Source organism: Chiloscyllium punctatum, chromosome 3, assembly GCF_047496795.1.
Source record: "Chiloscyllium punctatum isolate Juve2018m chromosome 3, sChiPun1.3, whole genome shotgun sequence".
Classification (NCBI taxonomy): Eukaryota; Metazoa; Chordata; class Chondrichthyes; order Orectolobiformes; family Hemiscylliidae; genus Chiloscyllium; species Chiloscyllium punctatum.
In genome coordinates this window covers 70490384-70505872 of record NC_092741.1, presented here as the reverse complement: position 1 = coordinate 70505872, position 15489 = coordinate 70490384, and the positions used below count along the sequence as shown (strand labels likewise).

The following is a 15489-nucleotide window of genomic DNA, read 5'->3' as shown; positions in this document are numbered from 1 at the left end:
TGCAATCGTCCAACCCCTTCAAGCTTCTTTTAGCTGTCTGGATCAGAGACAGTGAAGGAGAGTAGATGAACGAACTGACCATGATACCATGCTAGAAGGAGCCATTCAGGAGAATGGAGTAACAAGGAATGCAGTCATGATTTGGAGATGCCAGTGTTGGACCGGGGCGTACCAAATTAAAAATCACACAACACCAGGGGTTATAGTCCAACAGGTTTAATTGGAAGCACATTAGCTTTCGGAGCGTCGCTCCTTCATCAAGTGATAGTCCTCTGAAAGCTAGTGTGCTTCCAATTAAACCTGTTGGATTATAACCTGGTGTTGTGTGATTTTTAAGGAATGCAGTGGTAGTGTAGCCAGGGGAACTGACACCATTCTCTGCAGATGGCTAAGGACACATGGTCAGGCTTAGAGAGGAACGTGCAGTGGGAGGGGAGAAACCAGTTCCCATGATCCATGTTGGTACCAACAATATAGGCAGGGTAATGAAGGAGGTTCTACACAATCAGACTGAAGAGGTAGACAGCAAATTAACAAAGGTCACCATTACTGGACTCTTCCCTAAGCCACATGCAAATGGCATAACTAAACAGATTAGACAGGGAAATGTGTGGTTCAAAGACTATTGTAGGAGACATGGGTTCATAGTTGTGGGGCACTGGCATTAGAACTGGGGAAAGTGGGATCTGTACCGGAATGTTTGGTTTCACCTGGACCAGGCTAGGCCAGTGTCCTTACGAGCTGAGTAATGAGAGAATTGACAGAATTTTAAACTAAACAGTCAGGCATGGGAGCAAATTTGGAAATGTGCCAAATCAAAAAGACATAGTACAAAAGAGAAAGTTATTAATATGGGAAATAAAGAATAGACCATGGCAACAGAGATAGAGATTCAGTATCCAAAGTCTTATATAAAAGACTTAACTATTTATTGAGCAAATTTGGGGTATTAACAACTTGTTCAACTTACGGGGAAGATGAGAACAGAACTTATCAATTGCTTTTCTTGAAGAGTATATTGAACACAAGGTTGTGTCAATTTTCATTTCTAAACAGACTGATAATGCTAAACTGAAACGGTTCCATGGGTTATACAAGTGTTCATGCAAGTTAAGATTGAACAGACTGTGAATAGCGATGCAACCATTTCCTGGTTCATTTCTCAAGACAATGTGTTGAAAAATCAAACCCAAAGCGAGCTGCTTAAACTTTAAACAAATCTTGGCAGTTAATGGTGAGTCATCATTACCTGACCCTGAGGCATTTGCCATGGCAACAGTTCCACCAGAGTTTACATGCCAAATGATCAGCACTCTCCTCTTATGCGCTATAACTGTTACTTTCCTATTACATCAGCATTTCTTTCTAATAATTCTATTGAGTGCAAGACAAAAAACTGAGAAGATTTGGGCTTTTTTTCCTTCAGCATTGTGTACCACCAAATGACTGACAATAAGTTCCTGGTGTCCACATGACGGACTTCACCCTAAGTCCTTGAAAGAAGTGGTTTAGAAGCAGTCAGTTTAATTTTCCAAACTCCCTACCTTGGAAAATAAATATTGATGGTGATCAGCATCAAGATAACACAAAGCAAATAAAGAAAGGTAACATATTTCAGGAACTCTATTAAAATAGTCAACAATGAAGTTGAGAGAGAACTTGGAGACCTGGTGGACACAATGCTCATTATGTTTAACCCATGCAAAGCAGAAATGAACGGCAGATCAACTGCATAACTACAACAGACTGCTACTCTAGTCAGGAAACCTCAAACATGGTTTCCGAGTTTGGTTGCTAAAACATAATTCATGTTTTAGAGAGAGTGCGGGGAAGAATTAAAAGGCTGATCTCTTGTGCAACAAATTGAAGAGGGGAGCCATTTGAAATTTTCAGTTTGAAAAAAAAAGAGTCATCTACGGAGAAAATCTGACATATGTACACAAGGTAGACAAAGCTAGTGATAGGTTTCTTTATAATATTGCTTTACGTTGGATTAGCAGGAGGGGGGAGGCACAAATTCAACCTAGCAAGAAGATAAATTTAAGACTGATATCAAGAAGTTCTTCTATATAACAGAGTGATCAATGTGTGAAATGGACTTCCAGATAAAGTAGTGGGAAAAAAGCTCTGCAATAATTAAAGAAACTATTTGATACTGCAATGGGAATAATAAGGCTTTTCAAGATGAAGAAGCTCACAAATGCTGAATGACTGCCTCCTTGGTAATTATCTTGTGATATCATGTATAAGGGTTAAACTCCTTACAGAGAATGGGATTAATCTGTCTAACATACTTTTGTGTGTCTGTGGCAGGTGTCATGGTGTTCTGCAAAGCCATGTGTCAAACTATGATGTGAACTGCAATGATACCTCAACCTAATTTAAATTGAGGTGAATGGAATGGGTATCCCCAAGCAATTCCATGTTCAATACTTTGTTTCCTCATTAAGCCACCTGACTAAACACTTTCAAAATGACCAACAAATGAATTCTGCATTCAAAGTGCCAATATTGTAACATGCTTGACTCCTTATACGATCCTTTCATTCAAGGTCTGTGCATTTCTCTCTGTCTCTTCAATCGCCATTCTAAACCCACCTTTGCTTAAAAAAAAATCAAGTTCATTCATGTGGCAATTAAACTCTGCACTTAGATTAGAGATAGCATTGCTCACAGTGAGTTGAAGAACATACTGCTTTACAATAACAACAGCACATTAATAAATGCAATCAGAAGAGTGTTTGCTGTACAAAGATATTAGTTGATGTAACTATTTTAAAAACAGTAGAGTATCTGTCATCCTTTTGAATTCCACCCTGTCAGATTTCAAATCTCCATTGCATGTTTGTCGTTTTAAATAAATCATTGCAAAAGCATAGTCATTTAGACTACACAAAAGAAGTCTCCAACAAAAATATACTGGAGTCAGAAGAGCTTTTAGTTCCTAATTCTACCTATATTTATCAGTTTTCAGAATTGATAAAGTTAAAGTTCTGACCTGCAAAAAAATATACGCAGGGACATTAAACAAAATCAGAGTTCAACAGAGTTCAAATTTAACCTTTATACATACAGAAATCATTCTGGCTAAAAGAAAATTTCCAATGGATATTACCTCAGTTTGAGAAACTTTATTTCTGTGATCTAATAGATGAATAAGCAGTACCCATAGTTCTTTGATACAGTTGCATTGGTAATGGTACATAGTGAGTACTTCAGATGGTCTAACCTAAAAGGTATGGCAGGAATGAGAAGTTGTTACTTTTCACACAACTTTCACACAACAACACAAACAAAACAAAGTGGAATAAAAGATTATGCTGTTAATACAGTCCCTTTTTACACATATTTAATGTATATTTGAATATATCATAATTAAAAATACACAAAGAAATTGTGCTGAACCTTTGCTTTGGGAGTGATGTCCCTCCTAATTGGCAAGAAAACAGATTTCATATCCAATTTAGGACAGCAGGTTTGCTCTTGACACTGAAGGGCTTTCCAACATGCAGTAACTCTCCAACAGTGTAACACTGCCTCCCCACTTCAATGCCCTCCAAGGGAAGACCTTTATTTCTACACTATGTTTTATAATTTATGTAACGGAAATAGCCTTTGCACGTCATGGGGCAGAGGAGGTGTGGTGATTTCCTTCATTATAACATTCAGTGCAAAGAAGCCACAAGCATCAACAGTTATGTATTCATTGTTATACAAATTCCCAGCTTCATTTTTCTCTCAGTATGGCAAGTCTAAAAGTAATGAATTCATGCTAAAATTAACAATTGCCAAATTACTTTTAAGAAACCTTTTCTACTTAATTCACATAAGGTGAAATTACTGTCATGCCAATAATGAATACTAATTAAGGTCTTTGTCAGAGCTAAGAATTTTAACCTCAAATTTCTGTCGAGAATTTGGAGGAACTTAAGTGTAGCAGTGATACTCTTTTAACCATCACTTTGCTCCACTGTTCATTCAATTACCAACGTGGTGACTGATTAAATATTTGCGATAGGCATCAGTTCTCCAAGTGATACAATGAAGGCACTTGCTGCCATTCAGCAGACAGAACACTTTGCTTATCTGAAGTCCAAATTAGGATAACATCAAGTGCTATTAGGACCTAAAAAGGGTTCCACACAACTCTTGGCATTTGCAGGGCATGTGAAGCTAATCAGGGCAAACTTAGCAGAATTTTGAGACTCGAGCTGTGATCCAAACATATTCTGCAACTTAACAGTGGTGGCCTCAAAAAGAAGGGAACACCAAGTAGATAATTCTCCAGACAAATATCAAATAGCATCAACCTAATGCCAAATTCCTGCCATTTCCAGATTGTAGATTTTCTGCCTAATTGTATTTTTCCTAGGACAACTGATGCTCTCTCTAATATTTGATCCCTCAAAAACAGTTACATAAAACCGTGATCAACACTAGAGCTACTATCCACCAGAACCCAGTCCCAACTACAAACACATTTCTTTTTTGTGCATAGAGGATGGGTGTCATTTAAACTGGTTTACTTTGAGCTATTGTTGCTCCACCTAGGCACAAGATGTGATGTACAATGTAAATTTTTTTTGACTTTCATCATAGATTCCACTGTGAACTTAAACTCCTTCTTTGTATCAGTATATTGCAGTTCCATAAGTCATATGCTCTAGCCACAGAGGCACCTCACAAATACAGCATCAAAGCAGTAGAACAGAGCACAATGTAACAACAACTACAAGGAACACAGAAGGCAGAAATTAATAATGGGCCTAAGACCAGCAGTATAATTACTTTATAACAAGATAAACCATTAATCTGGAAATTTGAGTCAGGATGTGTGCGCAAGACAATCTCCTCCAGCTTTACCTACAAGCAAAGACATAAATTTCTAGTCTTTCAGCTGGGTTTACATCAGCTGAGTTTAAAGCAACATGACATTTGCTATATAAATTCCCAGTTTTATTTGTCTATGATTGTGGGTATGTTCGCCAAGTTGGGAAGTTGATTTGCAGAAATTTCATCTCCTGTCTATGTGACATCTTCAGTGCTTTGGAGCCTCCTGTGAAGTGCTGTTTCCAGAGGACACAGTACAGCAGCATTTCACAGGAGGCTCTAAGGCACTTGAAGAGGTCACCTAGACAGGGGACAAAATGTCTGCAAACCAACTTCCCCACTTGGTGAGCATACCCACAACCATTAGCACTGCTGCCTCACAGACCAGGGACCCGGGTCTAATTCCAACACTGGGCGACTGTCTGTGTGGAGTCTGCATATTCTCCCAGTGTCTGCATGGGTTTCCTCTGGGTGCTCCAGTTACCTCCCACAATCCAAAAATGTACACGTTAGGTGAATTGGCCATGCTAAATTGCCCATAGTGTTTGGGGTTGCATAGGTTAGGTGCATTAGTCAGGAGTAAATACAAGGGAATGGGTCTGGGTGGGTTACTCTTCGGAGGGTCAGTGTGGACTTGTTGCGCTGAAGAGCCTGTTTCCACACTGTAGGGAATCTAAACTAATCTTCAAAAACTGGCACCCGAGCTGCAAATCTTTCCGCACACCTTTATTTTTCTGTCAGTATTGCAAGTCCAAAAGTCATCCATTCATGCCAGTTCAATTTTTACTTTGCTTACTTATTGTTTAGTACTGATATCATTTTATCTGATTACATTCCTTCAAAAACATGACAAAACAGGGTACATTATATATTTAAAGCTGAGAAAATCCATTCTCTACCTTGGTATACTTGTTAATTGCTAAAACAATCAGATCATGTAGAAGGTTGTTACAATGGTCTTCGAACAGGCTGACATTTGTCAAGTTTTTTCCAGTTAAATTCATAAACTGATGTGCATAAATCACCTGACCTAAAACAATAGGAGACAAAAGGTTCAGCAGAACATAGAAGGCAATAACATCAACAGCAGTAAAGTTTACTATTTGCCATATGCAAGTATCATATACATTTACGTATCTTCACAGAGCCCTGAGGGAACATTAATTAAATATGCATTGAGAAAATTTAAGAGGCCGTAAAAATATGTCAAACAAAGCCAATTTTACATCAACTAGTGTTTAAAAAGTAATGAGTGGCAGTATTGACAATTTACTTTTCTTCCCTTGTTGCAGCTCCATGATCTACCTCCAAACAACTAAGAACTGCTAACTGTAACAATTTAACAGACAATATGGCCTGAATAGAGTGGATATTGGGAAGATGTTTCTACTGGCTGGAAAGACTAGGACCTGAGGGCACAGCCTTAGAGTAAAGGGAAGACTTTTTAGAATGGAGATAAGGAGAAACCTCTTCAGTGATGAATCTATGGAACTCACTGCAACAGAAGGCTATGGAGACTAGGTCATTGAAGATATTTAGGTTATTGAGTATCAAGGGGATCAAGGGTAATGGGGAGAAAGCAGTAGAATGGGGTGAGCAGACTCGATGGACTGAATGACCTAATTTCTTCACTTGTGTCTTCTGGTCTTATAATGTAGAAATAGTCTCCAAAATAGAAACTCAAATCAACAATTCTCTTGAATATTTCTCCAACTCCTACCTGATGTTTTCAACACCATTTGCCTTCCTTGGAAGTTTATTCCAGTTAATTTAGTATGTTTTCTAAGCTTCAGTTTGTATCAACTCACTAAAGAATTTACAGTAACCATGAACACATTATTGCGCCCCATTCACCTAATTATTTAAAAATCTTGAATGTTTCAGTAGCATCTCCCCTGATCCTTCAATTCCCCAGAGTTAATAATCTCAAGGCTCTTCAACCTCTTCTTGTGGCTTAATGTAAGTATCAAATTTGTCATTTTTTATACACTTCCTTCATCAACATTTACCAGGTAAATAGTGTGTGAAGCTATTATATAACTGAGTTTTCATTAAAAATATCTATAGCCACAAGATATTCATTCGAATAGTGCACCTACGGGATACCTTACTAATCATCTGACTTATAACTACTCATTGAAGACTCCCAAGGCACTTGTTAGATACCATTTGAACAGTGAACTCAGAATTGACACAGCACAGAAGGAGCCCTCTCTGTCCATCGAGGTTGCACCAGCTCTCCAAATAAGCATTTCACTTAGTGCCATTCTCTCCATTACCTGACATATTGGTCGCTTTCACTAAACACAGTCTCATTCCTTCTTGAATGCCTCAGTTGAACCAGCGTTTAGCTCTCTCTCAGACAGTGCATTCCTCATGGTCCTTTTGCTTCTTTGGCCAGTTTCTTTACATTTGTGCCCTCTTCACCTTCATCCTTTCAAAAGCAGCAATAGTTTCTTCCTAATTATTCCGTCCAGACTACTCAATTTTGAATACCTCTACCTAATATCACCTCAGCCTCGTTTTCTCTAAGAAAAATAGTCTGAGCATCTCCAATCGATCGTCATTACTGAAGTTGTTCATTTCTGGAACCACTCTTTTCTACATTCTCTGCAATGCCGTCACACCGTTCAAAGGTGCAGTGCCCACAAACAGATGCAGTTAAATATAACCTCCTCACTCCTATACTTTGTGCATCTGTTAATCTTGTTAGTCAATGTCATGAGAGCCTGTTGAAGATGCTCAAGGCAGTCAGCCATCTGCAGATTGTATAACGCTGAAGGCGTATACTGTACCTTTAAGAGAAAGTGAATGTTGTTCTTAACTGACAGCTTACAAGCACCTGTGTATATGACTAGATGGCAGTCCCAGAGTGTACTGGAAAACGAAAATGTATAACATTTGGCTGTGATATGGACACCTGAATTCTGGTTGCTGTTTTGACAACAATTTGAATTTAACTGGTTTAAATAATACCCAAGGATACTAAAACCCAATCGAGTTTGAATTTATTGTTTTGCCAACATCGAACCAATGAGATGATCCGATGTTGCATGAAGAGCTAACATCTTGGTCTCCAAGAAATTAGGAAACACACTCTATCAAAAGTACCTTTTAGATTAGATTCCCTCCAGTATGAAAACAGGCAGGAATTGAACCCTGGCGCTATGAGACAGCAGTGCTCGCCACTGAGCCACCATGCCATGTTTCATATGAAACGTACTCGCAGTAAAAAGAAAGCCAATGACCCAGGGAGACCCTCAGCCAGAAGAAGACACAGAAGATGACAGTGACTGAGTGGTTTTGAAATTAAGTTGATGCAATTTTAATCAGTGTCTTCTCGGAACAGCATATGGATATAGAGTTGGAGGCAGATAATAAGCAGTTCAGAGAAAGGGGGGCTTAGAGTCTTGAACAGTTGTTTAATGTTCACTTTTAAAGTTAAAAAAAATGTTATTTTCTTAAATAAAGGAATTTAGGAGTTGTCTGTCACTCATATTTTAACAGATTACAATGTGAGAGAAGCTTTTCTGGGTATTTGGTTTAATTAACAGAGGAGTTCATCTCCGTGTCATAACTAAGATGTACCTTCCTCAGTTTCAGTAGTCTAAGGCAAAAGATTCCCATAAAATATTGGGAATATTGCAACTTCTAAGGAGGCTTTCAGAATGTCCTTGAAGCGTTTTTCTACCCTCCTAATATCTGCTTAGCATGATGGAGTCTTGTGTCAGATGTGCAGTTAAAGTGGCCCACTCAACACAGCTGATGTACCTCAATGATGACTAGTGAAAGGACACTGATAATGGAGACTCTATTCTGCCTTCAGATTCTCAGGACTTTGTGAAAGCATCATTGGTGATATTTCTCTCATGGTTTGAGATGCTTGCTGCGCATTGTCCATGTCTCTGATGCACGTAGAAGGACCGCTAACATTGAACTTAGCGTCAGGTTTGAAATCTTCAACATCAAATACTGTGTCCTTCAAACAGCCAATGAATGTGCTGGCACACTGGATGCGATGGCACATTTCATTATCTCTTCTTATGACATGGGGTAAACCCTCCTGCTTAATTTAAACCAGCAACATGGAAAAGACTTATCCTATGCAGTAATATGTGAAAATTCAAGAGGCCATGAGCTAGTTAAAGTAAAAGTAACAACTTTATTTCTTAAAGTATAGCAGAGATTAATTAACTAACAACTACTTACAGCTCCTTCCTCTAACATATCTTTTATTTTCCCTTCTATAATACTAATCTGATAAAACCCCCAATTAAGATTTACCAAAATTCAACTTTTCAAAACAAACCAGCCAGATGTTGAATCTTATTATGTCTTCCTCTGTCCTCTTTTCTTCTTCTTAGGGATTTCTGCTTTATAGGTTACTGATCGATAAAGGTACCTTTAAAAGAGCTATTCTGCGGGCAGTCTGCAGATGCTGGGGGCTTGGCAGTTCTCCTCCCAACTGTCTTGTACCCCCAAAGCATCGGATTATGTCACTGGCTTTTAATATTTTCAATATGCAAAATTCAAACTTGATTGGAGTTTGGTATTTTTCAGGGTATGATTTAAACTGATTGGCCTAATTCGAATTTGTTTTGTCATGTCCAGGCAATCAGCTAATCGAGTTGTTCGACCAAATGTTACATTATATCTTGTTCAGGACATTTGATGCTGTGTCAGTAGTTCTGCTAGCTTTTAATTCTCTTAAAAGGTACAGTACACCCACATCTTCATAACACTGTCTTCCCTTGCTGAAAGGAGGATCCCAAGATATGAGAATTGATCCATGGTATAGAATGGCTCACTGCATATCTTAAGGGTAAGGGAAGAGAGCGAAACAGCACGAGCAAGCTGAAACAGGAACTTTGCTTTGCAGATGTTTAAGCTAAGGCCAGTTTTCTCAGATGCCTCTGTGAATGAAATGATGATGGTTTGGAGCTCAGCCTCTCAAGTGTATCCAAATGCAAGCATCACCATGATGCTCAATGACACAGGTTGAGGTGACCTTAGTTCTGGAATAGAATGGACACAGTTTGAACAGTTCCTCACTCATCCTGTAGAGAAGCTCCACTCCCTTAGGACACTTCATGGAAACAAGATGGAGTTTTACAGAGAGGAAGCTGGAGAGCAGCATTGGTGCAAAAGCACTGCCTTCCTTGATCCCAGTTTACATACATGTTGTGTCTGTGGTGGAGTCATTGCTGAGGAAACTGGCTTGCATGTTGCATATTGCAGGTGGAGAATGGTAATAAATATTTGTACCTGGCCAAATTGGAGGAACACGTTCATTAATTTCTTCTGGTTATCAGAGATGAAGGCCTTTGTGAGCTCGAAGAAGACGCACGGTGACACAGTGGTTAGCATGAATGCCCCACAGTGCCAGGGTCCTGGGTTCAATTAAGGAGAAAGTGAGGACTGCAGATGCTGGAGATCAGAGCTGAAAATGTGTTGCTGGAAAAGTGCAACAGGTCAGGCAGCATCCAAGGAGCAAGAGAATCGATGTTTTGGGCATGAGCCCGAAGAAGGGCTCCTGAAGAAGGGCTCATGCCCGAAACATCGATTCTCTTGCTCCTTGGATGCTGCCTGACCTGCTGCGCTTTTCCAGCAACAGTCCTGGGTTAAATTCCCACCTTGAGCAACCACCTGTTTGGAGTTTGAATGCTCTGTGTTTCTGCCTGGTGCTTCAGTTTCCTCTCACACTCCAATGAAGTGCAGGTTCGGTGAACTGGCAATGTTAAATTGACCCCTAAGTATCCGCAGGCTAGGTGGATTAGTCCTGGGAAATACAAGGTTACAGGGATAGTACTAGGGAGTGAGTATAGGTGGGATGCTCTTTGGAGGAGCAGTGCAGACCCGATAGAATATTTGCACTTTAGGAATTTTAACATTCTAAGACAATACATAAAATGTTGATAGTGCTCTCTGCACTTTTCTTGCTTTGAAGGTCATGTCCAATGACATCCATATTGTGATCCCGGTTAGAACTCTTCAATCACTGGGAGATGATTACAAATATTCTCCTCAATTACCTTTACTGTGGAGGACAGCAGGAGGACTTCTCTGTAGTTAGTGAAACCAGTCTTATCTGCTTTCTTGAATTTGGTCACAATTGCAATGTCTCAGTGATCCCAAGTATGTTCTTCTCATTCCAGATGCCGCAGACACATACAAGCACATAGAAAATCTCAATGAAACAGGAAAACAAGGAGTAACAGTAGGCCATTCAGCCCATTGAGCCTGTTCCACCATTCAATATCGTTACAGCTAATCCTCTATCTCAATTCTATAACTCCACTCTCTCCCTGTACCTCTTGGTGTCTTTACTGTCTAGAAATCGGTTTCTTTCTTACAATATTGTGGAGCTTAGAATATTCTATTTAATAATTTTATTCTATTTGATGAAGTACTTTGCAATATTTTATTAAATTAAAGGCACTTGAACATACTTTTTTGTTGTTAATAGAAATTTGAGTCTGTAGATGCAGTTGCTTCTTTTTCTCTGACACACTGCCCTGCTTTGTTTAGTATGGTTTGCTTACACCAAAAGACCTTTGTTCTCTCACTCAGATCTTTATATCTTGCGATCTTTGAATATCTTCATAGATGCAACAAGTTAACACTCAGCCAGGCTTGGGGAGATTCCTAGTTAAACAAAACAATATATTTGTGCTGTTATCTGTCCTACAGAGGGACTAGGTTCCCCACAGATCAAAAAGGTGCACCATTGGGTGTGGGGCAGTGGTAGATGTCTTCTGGCTCACTTGGATGTTGCAAACATGTGGGTAAATATTTGGATCCATTCAAAACTGTGGTCAATTCCATAGTTAAACACACGTTCAAATGACATAACACAGAAAGGAACATCTGGAGCAGCTAACCAGTGAAAGCAAATGTCCTCTCAAATTTATGACAATCCTCATATCTGAGTCTGATTTTTTTAAAACAAAATGGTTTACAGGACCATAATCTGTGATTTTTACAGACAAGCATGCTTACCTAACATTTTATCTCCAAGCATATGCAGGATTTCCAGCACTGACCAGTGAATATCCAGATGCAAATGCAGCAAATGCCAGGATGGTGGAAAAACCTAACAGAACAGACAAGCGGATCATCAGCATGTACATTATAAAGTGACACATCACTGACAAATATCTGCAAGTGAAATCATGACTTCGAAATTCGGCAACTTACTATGAAAATAAACATTTACACATGCAAAGATCCCCAAAAAGAACAAAGTAATGTATCAAACTAGGTGGTAACTTCTGAAGCTGTGTGCATCCAAAATGTTATACATATAATGCTTGCAAGGTTGCGATATTCTGCAACTCTCCCTTAAATGGAGGGTAAAATGGAGGACTTGTGACTTGTTCTGAATTATGCTCAACAACATGCCTGGTTGGTAAAGGTAAAAGGAGACTCATGTTGTCTTGCAGGGAAGAAGATGCGAGATATTCGCAACCATAATCATCAATCAGATCAGCTGTGCTGATGACAGATAGACTGTTAACAGTCATAGAGGTCAACAGCATACAAAAAAAAAAGGCCCTTTGGCCCACTGAACCTGCAACAGTCCAAACAGTTCGAATCCATTTTTCTATCACTTGGCCCATAGCCTTGACATAGTAGCCCTGAATACGTGTGCAGTTGATGAACTGCTCCATTATTGCCACAATGGCTTTGAAAGTCTGACCCTGCAAATAGGGTAGGATTTGCAGAGCTCGGACCTATCAACTCTGCGTTCCCGATCCAGGAGCAAAGATTCAGGCCTGGTCTCCAACTCATGAGAGGTTGTTAGGAACATCAGGCTTTGCAAATGGTTATGCCTGATTTCGTCTGTTAAATTTGAAAACAGAATGGCTTCCAGAGGATAGCTAACTCGCAGCTCCATCTGGATACAATGCTCATGTAACTCACATTGCCTGTCAATGTTCACCTGCATGGCAAACCGTCCAAAGCAAGCAATTGTAGACCCTATTGCAAGTTTCGGAGATTTTCTTAAAATATTCTGGAACCTTACAGACAGGCTAGTCTCTAAAAAAGTGAAAGAAAGACAGAGCTGCAAAGTAGAGGCGGTTAGCCCTGTGTCTTAAGCAGGGTAAATATCTGTCAACACTAGAAACATAGGTGAGAGTTCACGCTCAGAGTAATGATACCAAGTTAGACAGTAATTATTGAGATTAGAAAATTTGCCTTGATTGACTATAAGGCTACATGGGTTCTGGCTAATGCATCTAGTTTTCACATCCCTGGACACTATGGGGCAATTTTTTTTAGGACGGTCAAACCACTAAACTCCACATTTTTGAACCATGGGAGGAAACCAGAGCACCCGGAGGAAACTCACATAGACATAGGGAGAATGTGCAAACTTCTCAGACAGTTACTCAAGGCTGGGATTGAATATGGGTCCCTGGCACCATGAGGCAGCTAAACACTGTGCCACCATGCTGCCCTCATTGCTAAAATCAGTTTTGGGATTACGTATTCTGTGGCTAAAAAACAAAAAAAAAAGGAAGCCATCAGGAGCTGGAATCAGCTTTGGATGGGTTCCTGCAGTACAAAATGTACATTAATGTAACTGAGGAAGGGGACTTTCTGATGCTTTAGTAGCTAAATAGGCTACTTGATCTGCAGTTTAGGTCATAAAGGTCGACTGACTAGTGTTTAATCAGTATTGTGTTTATTTAGTTTTTATTAGTGCACAAATCAGCTAACTTGTGTGGAAAGATAAACAATTAGTACCTAGGGTCTGATCTAACTCTTACTCAGAATTGAAAAGCCCTGCAACATGCTGTTTTTAATGTTACAGATTTGGTGGGGGAAAAGGGGGAGTAAGAATAGGGGAACAGACGGTGAGGGAGCCCAAAGTCAAACAGAGAGGCTGCTAACAGTGGTGAAGGACAATTGAAATGTCAAATGGTTATTAATACAGGCGTAAAAGGGAGAGAATGTCCACACTGCTTACAGCGAACTCAACAAGACACAGACATGTGGTTAAATGAAAGAAAACTGGAGAAGGCAAATCAGCACAAGACTTACACAGTTAGTGGGAGGGCCCTAGGATGTGTTATCCAAAAAAGAAACCTAGGCATGAAGTACACAGCTCCTTGAAAGTAGAGTCCCAAGTAGACAAGATAATGAAGGCATTTGGCACACTTCCCTTCACTGGTCAGAGGACTGAATATAGGAGTTAGGGTATTATGTTGTGGCTGTGCAGGACATTGAGGCCAATTTTCAAATAATGTGTTCAATTCTGGTTGCCCTTCTATAGGAAAGATGTTGTTAAACTTAAGATGGTGAAGAAAAGATTTACAAGGATGCTACCAGAACTGGAGGGTTTGAGCTATCGGGAGAGGTTGAATAGGCTTGGGCTTGTTTTGCCTGGAGCATCAGATGCTGATAGGCAAACTTATAGAAGTTTATAAGGTAATGAGGGGCATGGATAGGGTGAATAGCCAAGGTCTTTTGCCCAGAGTAGAGGAGTCCAAAATTAGAGGGAATAAGATTAAGGTGAAAGGGGAAAGATTAAAAAGGGAACTGAGGAGTAACGTTTTCATGCAGAGAGCACTGCATGGATGAAACAAGCTACCAGAGGAAGTGGTACAACTACAACATTTAAAAGGGTAGATGAATTAGAAGGGTTTAGAGGGATATGGGCGAAATGCTGGTAAATGGGACTAGATCAGATTGGGATGTCTGGTCAGCATGGATGAGTTGGACCAATGCTTCTGTTTCCATGCTGTGTGACTCTATGATGACAAATTTTATAACTTGACCTCCTCCCCAGTGAGGCACTAGAAAACAAATACCTTTCTAAATGTTCTTGATTTCTAAAGAGATCCAGGATATTTCTGTAGGAGTTTCTCAAGGTAGCAACCTAGGTCCAACCATCTTCAACTGCTTCAATGATTTTCCCTCCAACACAAGGCTAGAAGTGGGGATGTTCGGCACTGATGGCACAAGGTTCAGCACCATTTGCAACTCCTCTGATAGTGAAGCAGGCCATGACCGAAGTAGGCCATGTCCAAATGCAACAAGACCTGGACAATATCCAGGCTTCAGCTGAAAAGCAGCAAGTAACATTCACAGCACACAAAAGCCAGGCAATGACCATCACCAATAAGAAACAATCTAACCACACTCCTTGACATACAATGGCATTACCAGCATTAAATCCCCAACTATCAGCATCCTTTGGGTCACCACTGAACAGAAACTCAACTGGTCTAGCCATTTAAATGCAGTAGCTACAAAAGCAATCAGTGAAGATAGACACCTGCACCTCCTCCACAACCATCCTCAACACTGGAGGCTCACAAGGATGTGTTCTCAGCTCCCAGTACACCTATGACTGTATAGCTAAATTCTATACGAACACCATCTTCAGGTTTGCTGATGACCATCACTGTGGTAGGGCAGATATCAAACAACAATGAGTTCAAATACAGGACAGAGTGCTTGCTGTCATGGTGCGAGGATAACAATCTCTCCCTCTCAATGTCAGCAAAACAAAAGTACACATCATTGGCTTCACGAAGAAAGGAGGAGGACATGCGCCATCTACACCAATGGAGCTGAGGTGGAGTAGGTTCAGAGCATCCAGCTCATCGGAGTGATGAAAATCAACAATCTGTCCTGGGCTTCCCATGT

General features: G+C 40.0%; 1 protein-coding gene across 1 annotated transcript in view; it reads right to left on the bottom strand.

Moving 5' to 3' along the window:
- The window catches only part of mms22l (MMS22-like, DNA repair protein), a 165263-nt gene that overhangs the window by 132060 nt on the left and 17714 nt on the right, over positions 1-15489 (bottom strand). Inside the window, exons 7-9 of the mRNA XM_072554897.1 lie at positions 11830-11923; positions 5730-5860; positions 3116-3229 (exon numbers count right to left, since the gene is read on the bottom strand). Of these exons, the coding sequence (XP_072410998.1) occupies positions 3116-3229; positions 5730-5860; positions 11830-11923 (339 nt within the window). The remainder of the gene's footprint in view (positions 1-3115; positions 3230-5729; positions 5861-11829; positions 11924-15489) is intronic.